This window comes from Lynx rufus, unplaced genomic scaffold, assembly GCF_022079265.1.
Source record: "Lynx rufus isolate CCGP_SWC_20201006 ecotype Redwood Valley unplaced genomic scaffold, mLynRuf1.p SCAF_16, whole genome shotgun sequence".
NCBI lineage: Eukaryota > Metazoa > Chordata > Mammalia > Carnivora > Felidae > Lynx > Lynx rufus.
The window spans coordinates 22,526,025-22,549,639 of NW_025814830.1; the positions used below are offsets into that span (position 1 = coordinate 22,526,025).

Genomic DNA, 23,615 nt, shown 5'->3' on the forward strand with positions numbered 1-23,615 from the left:
AAGTCATACACAAAGGGCTCCTCCCAGAAGTCTGGTCCCCAACATCCAGTGTCAGGGAAGGAGGCAGTCAGAGAAATAAATATCCTGCCTTCACTTTCTCCTTCCCTGCAGTCTCCTATTGTAGTCTTCCATTGGTCCAACCCAACCAGAAGCCAGAGGGCAGGGGGACCCCATTAATGTGATCCATACAGGCCATGCATTAGGGGCACAGGGCAGCACGGGCAATGTTGGAAGATGGAGCTAGAGGGACAAATGAAGAATATCCAGCACCTAGTCATATATCTCTGTGTGTCATCAGCTGTTGTTCCTTCCTGACCTACATCCGTTCTCCTCTTAGCTGGTAATAGCACTCCCGTTTTCATCTGGAAAGACTTGCACCTGTCCCATGGCATGCAGTCCAGGCCAGATTGTCAAAGAGCCCTATGCTCTGCTGGCTAACTGGTGAGCATGTGACCCCAGCTGGGACAATGGGACTTACTCTCTGCACTTAGAATCTTGGCCTGAAGACCTGGAGGACAGGAAATAAAGCTAGTTCATCCCAACCATGGTACATTGGTCCTCCATTAGTTCCTGCCACCTACATTCCCAGAGCTGCTCAGCCATTTCTCAAAGCAGCTAGCTCATACTGAGTCAGGCTGTGTTCTAAGTGCTTTATATATTTATCTCATTTAAATTCACCCTGAGAGGGGTGCCTGGGTGGCGCAGTCGGTTAAGCGTCCGACTTCAGCCAGGTCACGATCTCGCGGTCCGTGAGTTCGAGCCCCGCATCAGGCTCTGGGCTGACAGCTCAGAGCCTGGAGCCCGTTTCCGATTCTGTGTCTCCCTCTCTCTCTGCCCCTCCCCCGTTCATGCTCTGTCTCTCTCTGTCCCAAAAATAAATAAAAAACGTTGAAAAAAATAAATAAATAAATAAATAAATAAATAAAAATTCACCCTGAGAGGCAGGTAATGTTATGCCATCCAATTTATACATGGAGGTTTCCATGAGGTCAACCACTAAGAGTGTCTTGGGGTTCCTTGAAGAAACTAAGACAGAAGATAAACACATTACCTAAAGTCACCCAGCAATTAAGTGGCAGGGCCAAGGTTCGAACCCAAGCGATGGCTGCAGAACTCACACTCCTGGGTGCCTGGGTGGCTCAGTCGGTTAAACTTTGGCTCAAGTCAAGATCTCATGGTATTCATGAGTTCTAGCCCCACATCAGGCTCTCTGCTGTCAATGCAGAGCCCACTTCAGATCCTCTGTCTCCCTCTCTCTCTGCCCCTCCCCAGCTTGCATGCATGTGCACTCTCTCCCTCTCTCAAAAATAAACATTAAAACAAACAAACAAAAAGAATTCACATTCCTAACTACTAGCTCTACTGCCTCCAAAAGTTCTTTATCTTCTGAGTAGCAGTTGAGAGGCAAACTGTCCCCAACTCCTGGTGTGGACTTGAAATTGCCAATTTCTTTTTTTTCCCCTTTTATGTTTATTTATTTTGGAGAGAGACAGAGACAAAGTGTGAGCAGGGGAAGGGCAGAGAGAGAGGGGAACACAGAATCCAAAGTAGGCTCCTGGCTCTGAGCTGTCAGCACAGAGCCAGACACGGGGCTCAAACTCACAAACCATGAGATCATGACCCGAGCTGAAGTCGGGCGCTTAACCAACTGAGCCACCCAGGCACCCCTAACGTGCTAATTTCTAAAGCCTGGAGTCCCCCAAACCTCATGAAGTCAGCTACTTACCGGCCCTAGCACGCTCATGGCAGAGAAGCAGCAACACAGAAATACATCCAAAATAGCCCTTGTTCTTTGAAACCTCATCATCACTCGGAGCACTGAAGCTTTTTCAATCCCATGCTTTGAGACTTCTTCTTCCCAAAGGAGGCAGAGCCTTGAAAAGAGGAAAAGTGAACCAAGTGAAGTTTCTTTGCATATGTCACCCACATGTCATATGTCTTGCAAGCCTGGGAGCTTTGTTTCAGAAGTTTTCAAACTTCACAAAAGTAGAGAGGACATAGGGAATCTCCCTAAATACCCATTCCCATTTCAAGAATGATTGATATATGACATTAGTGTTTCCTCTCTCTTCCTGTTTGTCTTTTTTTTTTTTTTTTTGGCTGGAGAATTTCAAGCAAATCCCAGACATATCATTTCATCTACAAATGCTTCAGGATGTATCTGTTCCAGATAAGGCCTTTAAAAAACCCTATAACGACCTTATAATAGTTATTAATTAATGATTATTAATTATTATAGCTATTAATTATTATATATGAATATAATATATTAATTACATATATTAATAAAATTCCTTAATGGCATTTAATACACAGTCTTTTTCAAATTTCTCTAATTACATCAAAAACACATTTTTATAGTCAGTCTGCCTAAGATCCAAACAAGGTCCACACATTGCATTTAATTATTTTTTTAAAAGTAGGCTCCACACCCAGCGTGGAGCAAAACATGGAGCTTGAACTCACAACCTTGAAATCAAGACCTGAGGGGAGATCAAGAGTTAGATGCCTAACTGACTGAGCCACCCAGGCATTCACACACATTGCATTTAAAAGACAAATCTGATAGATTTCTTGCATCTCATTTTAACCTGTAGCAGTTTCCCCTTCTCTGCACGTTCTGCCATTTGTTTGTTGAAGAAATTGGGTCATTTATCCCATAGAATTTCCCACATTCTGGGTTTCACTGATTACATCCCTGTCTTGTCTAATATGACCTTCTATGCTCTGTATCTATTAAATTCTTAGTTAGATCTAGAGGCTTAATGAAATTCAGAATTCAGGTCAGCTGACAAAAATATTTAATAGGTGATGTAGTGTACCTCTTTTGCATAACATTAGAAGACACAGGGTCAGCTGTCCCATTATTAGTAATGTTCAGGGTATCAGTGGATTAAGTTGTATCAGCCTGACTCATTCACCGCCATTCATTCCTCATCATTGATGACCATTGCCTAGATCCACTTCCATTAGTGCTGGCAAAATTGTGATTTCTAATTCTGGCATTCCTTCTGTATGTAGTAGTTTGAATTTTTCTATAAAAAATAACTTTATCTCACCAACTATTTTGTTATCCTGGAATACATTTAGTTGAGGAAATAGCCTAAGACTTCGAATAATGTCACTCTTTTTTTTATACACAGATTAAGATTCATAAAACCCAAAACTATGACCTCCACTTATTTCAAAGCCCCCTAAAGGGTGACCCAATGTTGGGCCACCTAATTGAAAGTGCCCTTAGGGGCACCTAGGTGGCTCACTCAGTTAAGTGTCTGACTTCTGCTCAGGTCATAATCTCATGATTCATAATTTTGAGCCCTGCATCGGGCTCTCTGTTGTCAGCATGGAGCCTGCTTCAGATCCTCAGTCCCCCTCTCTGTTTTCCTCTCCCCCCCAAAAACTAAATAAACATTTTAATTAATTAATTAACTCAAGTTTAAGAGAAACTTAAAAAAAATAGATAAATAAATATAAAAATGTGCCCTTATTTTGCCAATCTGAGTGAATGATGTCTAGCTGTTTGTGTGACACCAGCAACACAAGAACACCAAAAACATTTCTTTGGAGGAAAAAATTGAAAAGCAATGTTTCAAGAAAGCATCAAAGAAGTTATCATGACAGAAATTAAGAATTTTGTTGACTCTCTCATATTTCTCTTTTATTTTGTATTATATTTGATACAGGAGCTGGTGACTGGAAAATAGCCATTGTGGTGCTTACAGCTTCCAGAGTCTTAATGTGGCCCAGGATGCCTCCCACACATCCACAGTCCAGCCTCTCAGCTGCAATCATCATGTTGGCACGTGCCCTTTTACTTCCTGGCTCCTGCTCCATCATGTTCCACTCTCTGGAAGGCAATGACCACTGCCCATAGTGAGAACATCAAGGACTATGCCCAGGGGCTCCAGGACTACTTACAGAGCAGGAGCATGGAGAGCCAACTTTTGTGCTCAGGGCCTGAGAGCAGCACTGCTTATGCATGTTAGGTCACTAAGTCTCTCATGGCAGGCAGTTCTAGTACTTTCTACCCTTCACTCCTATAGCCACGGGCACTTGTGCCCAGCCTAAAGCCAGAAGGAAACAAACATCATGAGAATTTTCCTGTCCTACCTTCCCTCACCTGCTATCAAAACTCTAGGCTGCTTTTTCCTCCCTGAATTTATAAAACAACTGTCCTATCCCATGCCCATCTGTGTGGGCCAGATAACTTGGGGGGTCTGGGCCCTAGGTAAGTAAAGCAAAAATGACACCCATATGTGTTAGAGGATTTCATTATTCATGGGCCAAACTTTGGGGCCACCTCCCTTCATTCCAGCTCTATCCCCACATGTAACCCAATCCACAGAGATAAAAAGCTCTGGAGTTTGTTCCACTTTGACTAAACAAATCCAAGTTTCCCCATAGCCTGCTCTCAACTCTCTTAGCAACTGTATCAATTTCTCACCATGATTACCAGATTCAAAAGACTTGGTTTCAGGGGCATCTGGGTGGCTTAGTCGGTTAAGCATCCGACTTTGACTCAGGTAATGATCTCATGGTTCATGGGTCCAATCCCTGTGTCGGGCTCTATGCTGACAGCTCGGAGCCTGGAGTCTGCTTCCAACTCTGTGTCTCCCTCTCTCTCTGCCTCTCCCCCCTCTCTCAAAAATAAACAAACATTAAGGTAAATTAAGAAAAAAATCTTCAAAAGACATGGTTTCAAACTTCACCTCCTCCATTCATTAACTATGATTCAAGGAACATAATTTTGCTTCTCTGAGTTTTCAGTTTCTTCAAGTGTAAATGGGGGAAATCGCATCTTTCCTACTTACTTCATAACCCTTTTGTAATGGTCATGGGAGGTGCTGGATGGGCAAATGAGAAATACGAATTGTGATAGTAATAATGAAGGTGATGGTGGTGACAATGGTGGCTCTGCTGCTGTGGCTGATGTGAGTGGTAGTGACGATTGATGGCTGGCAGTTTGTCAGCAAATCCTCACAGAAGTCAAAGTAGTTCTCCTGAAGGACTAGGGAAGATGCACCCCAGAACCCTGCTGGTTCAGTGGTGAACACAGAGAAAGAAGCTTCTGTAAAGGTGTGAATGCGTGGATAATTATTTTAAAAAAAAATCCCAAAGTGGAGTGATTTGTAAAAAAGTATTGGTGGACGCTTTCATGTGAGTTATAGAACAAAAACGGCAGAATCAGTGAGCCCTAAGTGAATAGACATAGATCAGGAGATCCTGTGCTCATAATGGTCACAGAAGGACAAACACACACTTTGGTTGTCTATTATGCACCAGGCATTTTTCCAGGTGCTTCATATTGAATTTACCATCTCTTTTGATTCTTACAACAATTCTGTGAAGGACCATGAGATAAATTTTATAATCCTTTATTTTATACATAAAGACACAGGGTCTTGGAAAGGGTAAATGACTTGCCTGACATCATAGCGGGTAGCCAGTGAGATTCTGATCAACATCTGGCATTATGCAAGAGGTTGGTGTTCCTTGAAGACTTTTTTTTTTCTTTACTGAATAATTCCAAGAAGCAATGGGTCAAAGTTAAACCAGTTTCTGTTTTCCCAGTGACTTAAGTACTTTAATTTGCTTTGTAAACAAATCTCTGAGACCTGGCAATAAGTATGCCACATTTCACAGACTCACTTGGCCGCAGAATGCTCTCTTCTGGGAAGCTCTCCAGGGACTACCATTTCCTGGAGCACATTTGGATAATATGATTCTCTACCTGATGTCTCTCATGAAGTAGCTACAGGTAGGAACATGAGTATAGAACATTTGAAGCCGTTTATTCGTCCCCCCCCCCTTTAATCCTCATATTACCTTGTGAAGTAGGTTGTGTAGGAACCTTAACCACACATCTAGTTAGTGATGACTTAAGTATTCGGAGACTGGCCACTAACCCAAAATTTAATGAGTGACATAGGTAAACATCTGATCCAGAAGAAAAAGCAAAAGGGACAATAGGCAGTAATTTCTAACTTTCTTGGGGTCTTGGGCCCTTAGGCAAATCAGGTAAAAGATGTGAATCCTTGCTCCAGACAAAGGTCTCCAGCCTATACATATAAAGTAAGTACCATTTCAGGGAGTTCATGAAGTATAGTGAGACCTCTTGCTAGAGTCAATATTCTTTGGTTGTCTGAAGACTGACCCTACCTGCTACTCTTAAGCATCCTTGGTCACCAATCCCACAAGACATGGTCTTTAACCAACCCAGCGGTTTGTCCAATAAGACTTTACCTTTTAGCATTTTTGTCTGAGGCATCATGGACCGACAGCTGGGGGATGGTGTTCTCATCTAAGCGTCTCTGCAAACCTCGGACCATGAGTGGGGTGAGCCATGACAACGTGAAGTAGGAGAAGAGGCCAGCATCATCCATGGGCTGAGGGGCAGGAAACCTAGCAGAGAGGTCACAGGTCATATAGTTGCCCTTATGATAGGGCTGTAAAGACATAAAATTAAGCCAAGGGCAAGATTTTGCAGGAATGAATTATATACTATGTAAAAAGCACAGTGTGGTCATCTGGATGTACAAAAAAAAAAAAAGCATGTTTTTTTTTTATTACTCTATTATGTGTGATAGTTAAAAACCAGAAACAACAAGCGTGCCTGGGTGGTGCAGTTGGTTGAGCATCCAACTCCTGATCTCGGTTCAAGTCATGATCTCACAGTTTTTGAGTTTGAGCCCTGGCATAGAGCCTGCTTGGGATTCTGTTTCTCTTTTTCTCTGCCCACCCCTGCTGTGTGCACTCTCTCTCTCTCAAAGTAAATAAATAAACTTAAAATAATTAAAAAAACAGAAACAACAAAAACACCTATTATTAGGGGAATGACTTAAAAAGAAAGAAAAGAAATAGGGTATACCCATATGTGGAAAACAATGCACAAGCGTCCACAAATAGAGTTGACCTATATGTAGAACATGAAATGAGCTCTGAGCATAGTAAGAAAGGAAAAAAAGGCCACTTGTGGGTCAAGAAATTTATCAAATTTTTATGTACATAAAAAAAGTAAAAAGTATTTTTACTTACATAAAAAAACCAACTGGGTGGCTCAGTCAGTTAAGTGTCTGACTTCAGTTCAGGTCATGATCTCATGGTTTGTGAGTCTGAGCCCTGCATCAAGCTCTGTGCTGCTAGCACAGAGCCTGCTCTGGATCCTCTGTCCCCCCCCCCCCACTCTGCTCCTGCCCCACTTACACGCACATGCTCACTCTCTCAAAAATAAATAAACATTAAAAAAGAAAAGGAAGGGGTAGCCTGGGTGTCTCAGTCACTTAAACATTTGAATCTTGATTTTGGCTCAGGTCATGATCTCAGGGTTTGTGGGATCAAGCCCCACATCAGGCTCTGCACTGACAGCACAGAACCTGTTTGGGATTCTCTCTCTCCCTCTCTCTCTGCCCCTACCCAACATGCATGTGCTCTCTCTCTCTCAAAATAAATAAATAAACTTTTAAAAAAGGAAGAAATGAGAGAAAGCAGACAAAACTATATATATAAAGTCAACCACTATTAACAATTGTATATACGCATTTATATATTTATGTATATGCACATTTACATATTTATGTATTATATGTACATGTGCATTTACATTTTTATATATACACATTTATATATGTATACATACATTTATTTCAAATTATTAATAGTGGTTGACTTTGACAAAGGGATTAGAATTGGTAAAGATAAAAGAAAAGAGATTCTCACTGTTCCATGTTTTCTATATTTTGCTTATGTAATTTTCACAAAAATAAAAAATGGAATAAAAAGTAAATAAACTAGAATGACAAGGTCATATTCCTGGAAATGATTCACAAATACAGAAATAATGATTCGACTAGGGTGTTGGGATTGTATATAATTTCTACTTCTTTTTTTCCAAAGTTGTCTTTAATGCTGTATGTTTCAATATGAAGAAAATTCAATTAAAAAAAAAAAGACTTGGGGCGAGAGATGAGAATACAAAATGCCAAACGCACGGGATGCTTTTGTTTTGTTTTGGGCTACACCCTCTTCTCCACTCACTGGCCCTTCCCAGCCTCACCACCCACCAGCCCCGGAGGCTGTGCATTCTGGGCAAGGCTAGCCACACCTTTGTCTACATGCTGGAGAGAGAAGGGACTAGGAAGGTGGGAGTCTGTACCAGGTATCACTAGATATGTGGGGCCATGTGTGATTGCAGAGAAAGGGCAAGAATCTATGAGCTGGTGCCACTATGCCCAAGGTCTGGTAGAAGCAGACTGTTTCTCTCAATGAGGCTGCCTGGGCGCACTTAAGCACCCACATTATTTATTCTTGGTGGAGATAAGAGCAATTCAGTGGGAGTGATGTGGTGATGGGAGCTCAGGTTTTCAAAAAAATAGGAAAACAACTCCAGTTCGTTGATAAAATCTTAGCAAACATGTGAGAGAAAAGAGGGGATTGTTAATACAAAACAGAGTCCTTGTGGCAATTCTAGGATGATTCTAGAATCATTCTAGAAGAATGTTAAGGTCCTGTCCGTAGACGATGAATAAATGAATATGTACCTGATTCTGTGCAGGACCCTGAAAGCAAGATTGTAGAAGTCAGAAAGACATTTGGGAATGGTTATTTTAAACTTTGATTTACTGGAGAAGGATACATTGAATTTCTTTAACTCAAAAGTTTAAGGGTACCATCATAGGGCATTTAACAGCTCCTCATTTCTCTTAGAATGAAGACTAACATATTTAATGTGCCCTGTGGAGACTTATGTCCCTCTGCAATCTCATCTCATGCCATGCCCATCATCACACATGATGCCAGTGATGCTGGCCTCCTCAGTTCCTGGACACATCATGTTGTATTCCTTTCACCTCAAGGCCAGGCCTTTGCACATGCTGTTCCCTCTGCTCAGATCATCCTTCTTTTACTTTGGCCTGGTAAAATCAAGTTTACCCTCCAGAGCACAGCTTAAGTACCAAGCACCTACCAAGTTGTCACTGTTTCAATGTCCCTCAGCACCGCCCACCTCCCCTCTCCCCCAAACTTCATAGCACTGTCTTCAAGCAGCTTGTAACCACATGTTTATTTATGAGTTAACTTGCTATTGTCTTTTTCCCCAATGCGTGGTCTATGATGGGCAAGAATCATGTCTGCCTTGCTTAGTACTTTTCCTCTGAGGTCTAGCACAGTGTCTGGTAGGTTCTCAATGAATCTTTGTTGGATGAGTAAATAGATGAATGAAAGAATAAATGAATGAATGATCTGACTCTGCCTTCTGATGTGCCTCAGGCTGCTCTAGACTTATTTGGCTGTGGTGGTGACATGAATGTTCAGACATCTTTGGGAGGGATGTATGTGTTTGTGTCTGAGGAACATTGTCATAATGGGTACTGCCCCTCACCTCCCCCTCAGAACTCACTGTGGCTTGGGACGGAAGGGAATCATGGTTCTCCAGGCAGCATCATACTTCCCCCAATGGAGCTCTGTTGCTGTCCCTCGTGTCTCAGGCTTCCTTACCTGCTGGCTCCAGGGGCTGTCTTCTAGGGTGTAAGTTTTCTTGGGAAAGAAAAACCAAAAGAGCATCAGTTTTCTGACCTCATACTGTCCTGGGGTGTTGGCCACCCAAGGATGATGGATCTTTCCACATCCAGCTGCTAGAGTCAGAGAAAGACAAACGCTGTATGATCTCACTTATATGTGGAACTTAAAAACAACACCAACAAAGAGCTCAGAGAACAGATCAGGGGTGGGGTGTGGGCAGAATGGGTGATGGGGATGAAAAGACACAAACTTTCAGTTATAAAATAAATAAGTCATGGGGTTATAATGTATGGCATGGTTGATACAGTTAATAATACTGCCTTGTATGTTTTAAAGCTGGTAAGGAGTAGATCTTAAAATTTCCCATCACAAGAAAAAAGTTTGTAATTATATGTGATGATGGAAGTAATATTGTAGTGACCTTTTTGCACTATATGTAAATATTGAATAAATGTTGTACACTTGAAACTAGTAAGTTTCACATCAATTATACCTCAATTTAAAGAAAAAAATAAAAGAGGGGCGCCTGGGTGGCTCAGTCAGTTAAGCATCCAACTTTGGCTCATGTCATGATCTCACAGTTCATGAGTTCAAGCCCTGCGTCAGGCTCTGTGCTAACAGCTCAGAGCCTGAAGCCTGCTTCAGATTCTGTGTCTCCCTCTCTCTCTTCCCTCCCCTGCTCACACTCTGTCTGTCTCTCTCAAAAATAAATAAAGATTTTAAAATTTTTTTAAATAAAAAAAAAAGGTTGCTGGGTAGGGAATAAGCAGTGGGCCAGGAGTTAGGACAACTGAGTCCCAGCCTTAGGTATGCCCTACATTCACTGGGTGCCTCTGGACAGGTCATTCTACCTCCCCATTTTTTTATCTGTGGTACACAGTGTAGACAAGAATAAAGGGAGCTATAGTTAGTCACCCACACAATGTGAGACCAAGTTGCCCTCTGAGAGTAAACCTACCAAAAAGAAATCAGTAAGTAAGAAAGTCCCCAAACATTACATGTGACCCTTTTGATAAAGTGGGAAACAGGGGCATCTGGGTAGCTCAGTCAGTTAAGTGGCTGACTTCGGCTTAGGTCATGATCTCCAAGTTCTTGGATTCGAACCCCACATCGTGCTCTGTGCTGACAGCTCAGAACCTGGAGCCTGCTTTGGACTCTGTATCTCTCGCTCTCTGCCCCTCTCCCACCTGTGCTCAGTCTCTCTCTCTCTCTCTCTCTCTCTCTCTCTCTCTCTCTCTGTCTCTCTCAAAAATAAACATTTTTAGAAATTGATAAGGTGGGAAACAACTAAAATAAAAAAGAATATTGTCTTTAGGGCTTCATATAGGATAAATAATAGTATTTTAGAAGCATAGTAAGGCATTGATGAGAAAAGATCTGGGACAGTGTTTACTTCAGGTAGGGAAAGCTGGGGAATGAAGTCGGGGAGAAGATCAATAGCTGGATGTGATTGTTAAGGTCCAAGGTGGTGAGTTGTCGATGGGTTTACAGGTGCTTATTGTATTATTATAAGTAAATACATAGATAAATAGGTGATAGATAGATAGATAGATAGGTTATAGGTAGATAGATAGACCAAGAGGGTGTGTCATGACCAGGGAGTACAATTCATCTAATTGTGAAGCCTGAGATCCATTAAAAGAAATCAAGGTTGAATAAATATGGGACAAAATTTTCTAACCTAATTCATGACCATTGAGAATACCCTGTCAATTCAGTTTCCTGGTATTTTGATGCAAAGGAGACCTACTTACATAGCTGAGTCCTGAAACCATGTCATTGCTCATGTCCATGCCAAGATTCACGAGGCCACCAGAAGACCTGGGGACCCAGTATATCCTCTTCCTGGTCATTTTCAGCTCTTCTGCCAATCCTTCTTTTCCAAGAATCAGAGAATCTGAAAAGGCAGCAGGTAAGAGCAGCTTAGATTCAGCCCTGAGCAGTCAGGAGAAGGGGACATCCCCCTGCAGGGAGTGTGCCGGGGTCATGCAGAAGGTTGGGCCACTGACACAGCACCTGCTCTTCCCTCTTCCTGGAATGGCTCCCTCTTTTTAAACATCTACTGAGGCTTAAGATCACTTAGGGAAACCTTTTCTAACCACCCACTCCCAACCCTACAACCTAGGGCCAAGCCTGCTCATAGAACCATGCTTCTTCTCTTACCCCAGTTTGTAATTAAATATTTGTGTGAATCGTTATTTGTTCAGAGTTCATTTCCCACTCTAAATAGAGAGGCTCACAAGGACAGGGACATGTCTGTTTAGCTCACTATTGAATCCTTGGAGCCTGGGAGAGTGCTAGAAGGATCGCAGGTGCTCAGTAAATAAAGGATAAATGGATGAGTAAACAAATTTAAAAAATGCAATTTTGCCATTTTCTGACTCTCAGTTTTCACAGAATCAGGGGATTGGAGCTGGACATAATTTAGGAATCTTAAATAACCCAAGGTATTTTAAAAATATATTAAAATGCGGGGGCGCCTGGGTGGCTCGGTGGGTTAAGCATCCGACTTCAGCTCAGGTCATGATCTCGCAGTTCGTGAGTTTGAACCCCGCGTCAGGCTCTGTACTGACAGCTTGGAGCCTGCTTCGGATTCTGTCTCCTTCTCTCTCTGCCCCTCCCCCGCTCATGCTCTGTCTCTCTCTCCCAAAAATAAACATTAAAAAGAAAAAAATAATAAAATATATTAAAATGCTTTCCATTTTACCTTTCTGAGTATGTGACTCACTTCCAGAACACCCATGTGCCTGGGTTGGGGGAGGGGATGGCAATTAAGAATATTTCTGAAGGAATGGAAAAAGAGAGTATATAACAGGGTATGACCAGGGTATGACCAACAGGGCCAGCATCATGGGGTATGACCAGTGCCTTACAGAGCCTCATATTCAGAAAGGCCCAGGCTTAGCTAAGGCTCTACTGTCACTATCTTGAAATCCTTAATAATTTGGAACAAGGAGCCCCACATTTTCATTTGGCACTGGATCCTGCAAATTATGGAGCTTGTCTTAGGGTTCAGATACAGCTCTTGACATTGAAATATTGGATTGTGCTTTGAGTAAGTGGACTTGCACACTACCCAGTCTTGGGAGAAGAATTTTCCAAACGCCTTTATTCCATTCCCTCCCATCCCACTTCCTTTCAGCAAATCACAACCAGAATTGGTGGATTCCATTTCTGGAATTCTGCTATAGACCATGCAAGACAGGGTCCCCAGATGGGGGGCATCAGGGTATGAGATATACTTGCCATGTGACGCTATAAGTGAATCTCTCAGGGATGATGGAAATGAACAAAGAGAGAGAAGGACATATTTTGGGTAAGAGAGAGTGTCACACAATTTGTTTAAGACTCTGGGAAGAAACAAGATTTCTGGCTGCCATGAACCAGCCTGGAACACAGACGCATTACAGTAAAATTGGTATAATTCAATAGAAGTCCCTGGGGATCGGACCACCGTGTATTGCAGTACAGTTCATTCACTACCTAAAGATTTCCAGGGGAGGGAATGGCAGGAGGCAGGGAGTGGAGGCAACAAATTCTAGATTGCAAGTCATGAGCTGGCAAGGGGCTGCATGCATCATTGGCGTGCCAATAAATGTTTGTGTCTGTACCAAGCCACCTTGCAATTGGTGAATGAGCGTAGTTCCAACATGAATGCAGCTCATTTTGCTTTATGTTAATAAGTAAGAGGAAAATGAAATATCAAGATGTATGAAAAGGGTCACACCTAATTTCTTTGTTTGGTCTCTAAGAACCATGTTCTCAAATAAATAAATCAGATTTTCTGTCACCTTTCTGCTTAGTATGATCTGCCAAATGTTTTATTTTTAAACACCTGCAGAGAGATACACTGAGGATTTCAAAGGTGTGACCCTTTTCTATACAGCATTTGTCCAGGAAACTAAAAACAGGGAAAAGTAAACCAAATGGAAATTAATGAAATGCAAACGTGTACAATGGATATATGTTTGCAGAACAGAAATTGTTCATCTTAACATAACTGGACCTCTGCCACACATTAGCATGGGCCACCCTCCAATGTGATGAGGCCCACCTCTGCTTCCTTGACTGGCCAGGGGGAATTCCCTCCAGAACTTTCTTTGGCAGTCCTTGAGAAGTCATTGGCCTCCCAATTTCCTCTTGGGAAGAACCAGAGTGGAAGCATATTCACTCTGATTAGTGGCGAGACCACCACTGTGGTCAGGGTAGGGACCAGGATGTGATGGGAATAAAAACAGAGAGGAAACAGATGTTTCCAGCCCTGTATTCTCCCCATTTCTTGGGGGGATGGGAGAGTCATGATTATGAACTTGGTGTAGACACGGGCCATTTGCATATGATGAAACAGTTTGGGAACAAGGCAGTGGGGGGGAGGGGTGCACAGCAGCAAGGTAACCTGTGGCAAGAGCTTTCTGGAGGAACTGACTTACTTCCTCATTGTGCTTCCCACGTACCCAGCAGGATGTAGTGTCTAAGGCCAGAGGATACACCAGTGGGTAAGGGAAGTGCCCAAGGCAAGGAGCAGAGGCACCTGCAAGCCAGGCCCCAAAGAGGTTTAGATGATTAGACCTTCCTCCTATACCTCTCTTTTCCAGTCCATTCCCACCCTGTGCTAGTCAACTTTCTCTGCCCCAAGGTTTATTCCCTTTTGCTGGTTCCAATAGCTTCCGGAGGAAATCTTCCCAGCTGCTGAATCCCCACATCCCAGTGCCTGGCCTTCTCCTCTGTTCCAGCAACTAGGAAGCTCTTCCCCACCTTGATGTTTGCACCAGTCCTAATCTCTACCAAGAACATTCTCCTTCCAGCTCCTCGCAGAGCTGGTCCATTCTCACCATTCCAGTCTCAGGTCAAACACCACCTCCTGGGAGTAACCTTGCCAGACCTCCCTACTGAACACTGAAGTCCTCCTCCTATCACCTTCTACATAGTTTCCTATTACATTTCCCTTACTTATCAATTTCTGAAATGGCCATTTCTTTCTTTGTTGGCTTATTTATTTTCTGCCTACCTCACTAGAATGCAAGCTCTTTGAAACCAGGGACCGTGTTTGTCTGTTCATTGATGTATCTGTGAATCTAGTGTACAGTGCTCAGCATACAGTGGATGCTTAATAAATATTTGATGGAGGGGTGCCTGGGTGGCTCAGTAGGTTAAGCATCCAACTTCAGCTCAGGTCATGATCTCATGGTTCGTGGGTTTGAGACCTGTGTCATGCTCTGTGCTGACAGCTCAGAGAGTGGAGCCTGCTTCGGATTCTGTGTCTCCCTCTCTCTCTGCCCCTTTCCCCACTCATGCTCTTCTGTCTCACTCAAAAATAAATAAACATTAAAACATTTAAAAATAATAAATAAATATTTTGATAGATAAATAAACAATGTAGATGTAGAGTCTTTCAAAGAAGGAGCCAGGAAAGCCACAAAGTCACTAAAGACCTCACATTTAGAGTCCTGATGCTTTCCCAGGTGGGCTGACACATCCATCACAGGAATATAATCATAGGATTAAAAGAAAATATTCATCAAACAAGCAATTTAAACATGGACCTATTCCCACTGCAGTTTCTATAGTGCAGTGTGAATTTGTTTAAAAAGAAAAAATCCTTGGGGCACCTGGATGGCTCAGTCGGTTAAGTGTCCAATTCTTGATTTTGGCTCAGGGCCATGATCTCTTGGTTTGTGAGTTCAAGCCCCAAGATGGGCTCTGCAACAACAGCGCAGAGCCTGCTTGGGATTCTCTTTCGCTCTCCCTCTGCCCCTACCCTGCTCACTGAGGGTAAGCCGACTGAGCCATCCAGGTGCCCCAAGGATTTTTCTTTTTAAACAAATTCACACTGCACTATAGAAACTGCAGTGGGAATAGGTCCATGTTTAAATTGTTTGTTTGATGAATATTTTCTTTTAATCCTATGATTATATTCCTGTGATGGATGTGTCAGCCCACCTGGGAAAGCATCAGGACTCTAAATGTGAGGTCTTTAGTGACTTTGTGGCTTTCCTGGCTCCTTCTTTGAAAGACTCTACATCTACATTGTTTATTTATCTATCAAAATATTTATTTATTATTTTTAAATGTTTTAATGTTTATTTATTTTTGAGTGAGACAGAAGAGCATGAGTGGGGAAAGGGGCAGAGAGAGAGGGAGACACAGAATCCGAAGCAGGCTCCACTCTCTGAGCTGTCAGCACAGAGCATGACACAGGTCTCAAACCCACGAACCATGAGATCATGACCTGAGCTGAAGTTGGATGCTTAACCTACTGAGCCACCCAGGCACCCCTCCATCAAATATTTATGCTCTCTCTCTCTCTCTTTCTCAGAATAAATAAACTTTTTTAAAAAAGATAAATTCAGTGATTATGTGAATAGAATACCAATTTTGTGTGTTATTCTTGTTATGGGGGCAGGAGTATATGTGTGCAAGTTAAAAGCATTAAACATAAGTGTCTGAGATATTTATCACAAAGTTTATCAGATGGTTTTTAAATTTCTTTGTTAAAACACTAAGAGCCTCAAAAAATCTAACCCAGCCATTCAGGGTCTCTGCAAACTGCCTAATTTCAGTTTAAAACTGCCAGGCTTCTCTGTCCAATGATTCAAAAAAAATCCTGAGCATATTCTAATAGAGTGGGATAAACCTCACAACCATCTTCATAGGATTCTGTATAATTAGGAGTATAACTTGATGGGTAAAATTGGGAGCGTTCACAGACGGCATACAGCAGCCAAAATGGTCTCTCGAAAACATAAACTGGAAAAGTTATTCTGCAACTTGGAACTGCCAGTGGCTTATGTCAGGCTTAGAGTAAGACCTTGACTTCTTTCTAGACTCCCTAACGAATCTTTTTCCTCTTACATTGCCCTCCTGACCCTGCCCACTTCTGTTATCCATACCACAAACCCTCACTCTCACTGAATTTCAGGAGAAGGTTCTGCAAATATCCAAAATTCATTCCAGCCACAAAGTCTTTGTGTTGCTTCTTTGGCCTTGAAACAGCACCCCCTGGACCCTCACCCCCTGAGGTTTGCATTGCTACCTCTCCAAGCATGGGGCCCAGTTGAAATGTCATCTGTCCAGAAAGCCCTTCTCTAACCATCTAAAGGATTTATCACCATCTGAAATTATTCTCCTTGCTTATTGTTTGTTTCCCTCACTAGAAGTTCAACTCCATGAAAACAGTAACCTTGTCTGTCTTGTTCACTGATGTATCCCCAGCACCTAAAGTAGAATCTAGTACCTGGTTGGTACCTGGTACCTGAGTGTATGAAAGAAGGTAGGATAATGTCAAAGAAAGAGCTGTGGGCAGAAGTGTTCAAGTTCCTGCATTTCTGTCTCCACCATAGCAGCCTGTACACCTGCCTTCTCCTTTCCCTTATCTGCGGCTTACACAGAAACATACAGTTCCACCTGCCCTGTATCACACTCAGTCTTCTATGGGGCTGTCCCCCTGGCCGAGAGATGCGTGAGGGTATAAACCTGTCTTATGTCATACTCTCCACAGTTAGCCCAGGGCCTTGCACTTAGCAGTTCTTCTGTGAATGTTTGTTGATTTGAATGAAATTTCAATTCTCTCTTGGATTTTAAGAACAGTGCTGGACTTCATAGTCAGGGAAAATTTTCCATCTGCAACCTACAGCCAAACCCAAGTAAAATCCCAACATGAAGAGGCTCCTAATGGCCAAATTTGAAACAATTCAAGCAATGAAACACATGATACTACTGGGTTATAACCCATTAAAAAAATCCATGAACTCCTACTAACATAAAAAAATTGAATAGGTAAATAATGAGGGAGATGTGCAGCTTTTTCTTACAGAATTCCAATTAATACACATAATATTAACTCCCCACAACATATTTATTACTTATAAAGAGAAAAATGCTAACTTACAATAGGGAAACCTGGCAGATATCACCTTTACCAGGTAATCAAAGTTAAAATCACCATTAATAATACATTTCAATCATCATGTATCACCAAGAAGGCCACATCTCTTCTGTAGTCTTTCTGCAAAAAAAATGTATAATGTTGATCCCAAGAAAACATCAGATAAACCCCAATTGAGGGACATTCTATAAAATAATGGACCAATGCTGTTTAAAAGTATCACGGTTTTGAAAGAAAAAAGAAATATAGATAGATAGATAGATAGATAGATAGATAGATAGATAGATACAGATATATTTATCTATCCATATATCTATCCACACACACACACACACACACACACACACACACACACACACATTTAAGGAGACATCACAACTAAATGAAAAGTGATTTTTCTGGGATCCTGGACCAGAAAAAGGACATAAGTGATAAAACTAGCAAAATTTGTATAAGCTCTACTCATTAGATAACAGTGATGTTAATTTTCTGATTATTATAAGTGAACGGTGGGAACTTTTTATTGCAACGTTTAAAAAAATCTAATACCAATTCGAATGAAACATTAAAAACATTTCAAGTAGATACAATTTAAACACCATCTTCTCTCTAGCTTCAACACCGGGGACAGCCCTGTGGCTGAGCCTCAGGAGAGACTGTTAGAGCAAGCCTGGAGAGCGAAGGTCTCACGGGGCTGGAGTGCGCCTCTCTTTGTACACTTACGGCGCGCACCAGCCGAGCGACTCCGGGAGGGGGCGGTGCGATGCTGCGGGGTTTGAGCCCGGGGGCGGGCCGTAGGGCGGAGCCGGAAGCAGCGGCGCGCAGGCGCGCCGACGGCTGGGAGCTTTGGCTGGGGCCGTGGGGCTAGTGCCGGGTGCCGCGTCCTGCTCCCTTTGACGCCCCCCTAGCGCGAATAGCCGTCGCCATGTCGTCGGTGAGCCCTATCCAGATCCCCAGCCGCCTCCCGCTGCTGCTCACCCACGAGGGCGTGCTGCTGCCCGGCTCCACCATGCGCACCAGCGTGGACTCGGCCCGCAACCTGCAGCTGGTGCGGAGCCGCCTGCTCAAGGGCACGTCGTTGCAGAGTACTATCCTGGGGGTCATCCCCAACACGCCCGACCCGGCCAGCGACGCGCAGGACCTGCCGCCGCTGCACAGGTAGGCCCCGCTGCCTCCCGCGGTGGCGGCGGCGGGCGGCGTGGCCTCCTCTCTGGACTCTGGCCCAGGCCCGGTCCGGCCTCGGGGCGCAGGGGCAGCCTTCGCGGTTTGGTTATCTCTTCAGTCACCTCCCATGTGAAATGGGGATGACAGATGTCTGACCCATGAAGTAGTGAAGACTATGCCATTAGCTGCCGCTGTTAATTTAGGTTCTCCCCTTCGCCCCCCAGATCCTCAGACTCCTAAGCCAGTGCTCTTAACTTTCCGGGCCCCCTCCTCTTATCCTTCCCTCCCTTACTCCCCGTCGTTTTTGTTGTTGGTGGTGGTGGGTTTTTTGTTTTTTTGTTTTTTTTTGCCCTCTTAAGTGAGACACTTGGTACTCCACACGCTTTCTCTTTTTCCTGTGCTATCGTAAACTGCACTACCCTTTTCATTGATTTTGGGGTACCTCTCTTCCACACTATTTGTCTGCCTCTTGTCTTTTCCCCTCAGTTCCTACCCACGTTTTCCCTTGTCTGCCTTTCTGAAACTTTCTCATATTCTCATAGCTTCTCATTTCGGACACCCCAGCCTTGCCACTAGATTGCCCTACACCATGGCCTTAGTTGTGTGACTTTGTGTTTTTGTTTTTTTAATTGTGTGACTATGACACACAACCTGTGCCTATTTCTTCCTCTGTATTTTGGAAACTAACAGCATTCATTTCTTGGGTGTGTTATGAATACGAAATGAAATAACCTTTGTGCCATGCTTGATAGTAGTCCAGTACTGTAGCCACTAAACACAGGTGGCTAGAGAGCACTTGAAATGTGGCTCGTCCAAATTGAGATACTAGAGTGACCAATTGTCCCGGTTTGTTGAGGACTGAACTAGTTCCAGCAGTGAAAGTCCTGTCTCCCAGGAAACACCTTGAGTCCCAGATAAACCAGTATGATTGTGTGATTAGTCACCACAAGTCACCACAGATGTGCTTTAAATATACAGTACACACTAGAGTTTGAAAACTTAGTGTGGAAAATGTTTCGCTGACTAATAAATTATACATCAATTAAATGTTAGAATGGTAGCATTTTAGCTCTCTGGGGTTAAATAAAATTTAGTATTTCACCCATTTCTTTTTACTTTTTAATGTGGCTACTAAAATTACATATGTGGCTCATACTATATTTCTATTGGATAATGCTGGGATATAGTATATGCTCAACAAATGCTATTCTCTTTAAACACACCTCCCCAGCCCCTGCCTCCTATCCTTAACTCTTCTTGAGATGTTTTTAATTTAGAGCCCTTGTTTACCTACTTGCAGTTACTCCTTTTTAAAGTTAGGGATTGCAGACTGAACGATTTTGAGAATGTTAGGAATGCCTTATTTTTATCTAAAACCTTTTGACTATATATATTTTTAAAAGGAGAGTCCATAACTGTCTGCATCTCTGAGAGGAGACTGATATCTCTCCCCTCCCAAAACAAAGCAAAACAAACGAACAAAAAACCTGTAACAGTCTCTTATTAGCCCATATTGTAAAAACCTTGCATTTCTCAAGCACCAAAAACATTTTGGCTTCCATCTGATCTGCTGCTTTGGTTATTGCTTGCATGGAGTTGGATACTTTTCAAGTTTCATTAAACTCTGATAAATTGTGTTGGATTCTATTTTCCCTACATATGACCCCATCCTTAAACCTGTGGTTATACCACAATTTTTGCTTTCTCTGCCCAGGCAATTTGATTGCTTGTTGAGGCAAGAGTGCTTGTGATTAGATTTTTTTGTTTTATTTCTGTACATATGTATGGTGATTACCCATGGGTACACTGAATTTCAAAAAGTAGATTTAGTCATATTTTAGGTTGTTGGTATATTCTGGGAAGATTTTGGATGTTTTTAAATTTCTTTTATGTAAATCCCTCCAAAACATCAATAACTAAATTTTCCTGCTTGGAAGTAATCATTAATATATTCAGATGATATGTAATATGATCCTTGATGTTCAAATTGCTGCCTTTGTTTTAAATTAATAGCAATATTGTTTTATTTACGTTATAAAACATACACTGAAGATTCTTCCTAGAATTCTAGCATTATAAGGACCATCTTGTTATCCTAGAAATATTGTTTGCTACTTGAAAAATCTATCTAGAAAGATTGTACTGCATTCCTTAGCATTAGCCTCCAAGGTCTTTTTTCTCTAATATGACTTTTCAACACTCTTTAAAAAATTTTAAAAGCCTCACTAGTGCAAATATTGAGTTACCCATAACATTACTGTTTCAATACATAAATCTGTCCTTCCTCAGTTACCTGCTTTTCCAGATGTTAGTAGTACCCAAAGGGGAGGCCAGGTGCTCTACTCCTGTCTCTTGTTTCCTTGAGACCATCCAGGTGACATTGCCTCAGTCTTCAAGGAGCAGCAGAAATAATTTGTTCCCTTGTGTTCCTTGTCACACAAAGTAGCAGAGCCAGATGTTGGCTTACCTGAACAACTTCCTTTACTGTTTTGAATAGGACAGTCCCTTTCTATATGTTAGTATGTGGGCATGTTACCTGACACAGGAGCCTTTTTAAAGGAGGAGCTTTGGATTATCCATACAGCTTAGAATTTGGCTCTTACACCGCCTCAGGGCACCCTGCTTGACTGGACTTGAGTGAGCCATTGTTTCCTTAGTGAAGATGGATTATAACTTAGCACTACCTATACGCTGTCCTTTCATGCATTTCAAGATGGTCATCCAGTTTTCTTCCAGCCTTACATTCTTCAGGATATGTGACCACTTCCTCAGAGTGCTGATTTCTCAGTCCCTCTTCATTTTTTGGCTTCTTCCTCTGAGACTGCAAATTAGTTTCACTGGCATTTGTCTCACAAGAAATGAATGCTTTATATATAGCAGATGTACAGTTTCTTATTTTGGGTCAACTCTTTGTCCAGGCATTACTCCTATTTTTATCTGTTAGCATTCTTAGGTATTCTTAGGAAATATTACCTGATGATCCTAACATTTTAAAATTTAATCTTTTAGGTTAGCAACTATGTAATGGATAGCTCCACTTAGATTTTCCTAATCTGCAGTTATTCTTTTTATGGAAAGTGTCTATAAGTGGCGTTTCTTAAATTCAGAAATGAAGTTCTTAATTTATTTATTTTTTTTTAAGTAATCTCTGTGCCCACTGTGGGGACTTGAACTCACAACCCTGAGATCAAGAGTCACATGCTCTGTTGACTAAGCCAGCCAGGCACCCCCCAGAAACGAGGTTTTAATAAAGGAGTGAAAACCAAAGTCCTGTAGCAGCAGAAGTCTCGTCTGTTGTAGAACTTGGAGCTATCCTAATAGACTTCTTGTTTTTAAATTATTAATCATGATGATGAGTTTTGCCCAAAATTAACAAATATTCAAGAAGATAAGTAGGGTGAAGACAAGCAAAAACTAGAAAGATGTCCCAGTTGTTCTTTCCCAAAGAAGTATAACTTTTGATTCCAGAGTTTTGGTAGAAATGCTTACCTTGATGAATCAAGGGTAATTAAGATGTAAATAGGAGATATTAAATAATAGCTGTGCTTTCCGGTATCTTACCTACTTAGAAGCTATGTTAATAAGTATTTGTTTGTACTTCTTATTGGTACAAATTTACAGTGTCCATTGTGGTGCTTAAAGTAAAATTTGTCTTAAAACCTAATTCAGGCCCCCTATGCAGTATTGCCTATGCAGTATCTTTGTAATCATGGATAATTAATCTGTTTACCCTTTTGAATCTCTGTTACTAATTTATAATAAGGAAATAATGTTAGCTTCTTCACAATAGTGAAAGGCAGTATATAATGAGATAATACTTACGAAAGGCTACAGAGCAATAAAGCTGTATGTTGGAGGTATTATTTTTCCCCAAATAGGTATAGTTTTATATGTAAATTTCACAAATGGAGATTGGGGGAGGAGAGAGGGGAGGCCCCATATTCTTTCAACATGGCCAGAGCTAAACTAGTGTCATTACAGAAAAAGCTTTGGAAGATTGAAGATTCCAATAAAGGTGGAGAGCTTTAAAGTAAAAAAAAAAGAAAAAAGAAAAGAAAGTGGTTGGCATATAAACCAGAGTTTGGGTATTCACACAGTATACTCATCTTAGAAAACGGTAGTGCTGCTTTTAGGTTTTCCCACCACTACAGTTGATAGTTCTCAAATATTTTTGGAACTCTTAAATTATCTAAGTCCGTTTTCAAAGTACATAAATCATACCCATCCTAATCAGACTTTGTTTGGATTAAAACAATATTTTACAACTCTGAAAGGAGGTCCCAGTTAGGACTTTCAAAAATTCTTTGAACTATAAAATATCACAGTAATTAAAGTGTGGATTTACAGAGCTACTACCTAAAGGGAAGGAACACTAGTCATTTGAATGTATGAAAATCAGAATGTTGCCTTTTGGTCAAGCCTAATAAAGCAAATATTAATAGAAGAACTAGAATATTTAGAAAGATGACTGATTTAATTCAAAGCCTGTTATCATAGTAGGAAAATATTAGATTAATTAAATATTTTATTTACTTATTACCTATATATGTATAAACTATTGCCCCAATACAATAAAACTTGTCTAAAATAACATTAAACATGGTCCTTTTTCACAAGAGCTTTCCACCCAAAATGTCTTTCACCAGATACTCTTTCTAGCCACCTATCATTTCACAGATCATGTTTTTTCTTTAAAAAGGGTACATTCTAGTCAGCTATAAGTGATTTAAAGTAAAACCCAATTAACGAATGTAAAACCTTTATATATTTTATCTCATTAGGAGGAGAGGCATTGTATAAATCCAACTCGATCTCTTTTCAGTCTGAAACATCTTCCTTTCACAGTTAGTGAAAGTATTCTGCTTGCTTTGTAAGAAAACTCATTTTTAGTCTCACTTTAATCAAGGACATGGCTCAAATAATGAAAATTTATCTCCTAATCTGAACGTTTGGACTTGTCTCATATCACTTTGGGTTCTCCTTGGTTTCCAGTTTGCAGACTCCTTAGGCCACGGATCCAGTTTGTTTGTTGTCTGTTAATGTTGCTGGC

General features: G+C 41.6%; 2 protein-coding genes across 5 annotated transcripts in view; one reads left to right on the top strand and one right to left on the bottom strand.

Annotated features, from left to right (window-relative positions):
• ABCC11 (ATP binding cassette subfamily C member 11) overlaps nt 1-11,369 on the bottom strand; it is a 60,002-nt gene extending 48,633 nt beyond the window's left edge. For all 3 annotated transcript variants that reach the window (XM_047078359.1, XM_047078357.1, XM_047078358.1), the window contains exons 1-4: nt 11,271-11,369; nt 9,395-9,531; nt 6,244-6,402; nt 1,727-1,874 (exon numbers count right to left, since the gene is read on the bottom strand). In XM_047078359.1, coding sequence (XP_046934315.1) covers nt 1,727-1,874; nt 6,244-6,402; nt 9,395-9,531; nt 11,271-11,369 — 543 coding nt within the window. The remainder of the gene's footprint in view (nt 1-1,726; nt 1,875-6,243; nt 6,403-9,394; nt 9,532-11,270) is intronic.
• A 6,884-nt stretch (nt 11,370-18,253) lies between these two features.
• LONP2 (lon peptidase 2, peroxisomal) overlaps nt 18,254-23,615 on the top strand; it is a 111,095-nt gene continuing 105,733 nt past the window's right edge. Inside the window, exon 1 of one of the 2 annotated variants that reach the window (XM_047078361.1) lies at nt 18,254-18,559. In XM_047078361.1, the coding sequence (XP_046934317.1) occupies nt 18,327-18,559 (233 nt within the window). In that variant the 5' untranslated portion in view covers nt 18,254-18,326. The remainder of the gene's footprint in view (nt 18,560-23,615) is intronic. The other variant, XM_047078360.1, reaches the window with a different exon arrangement.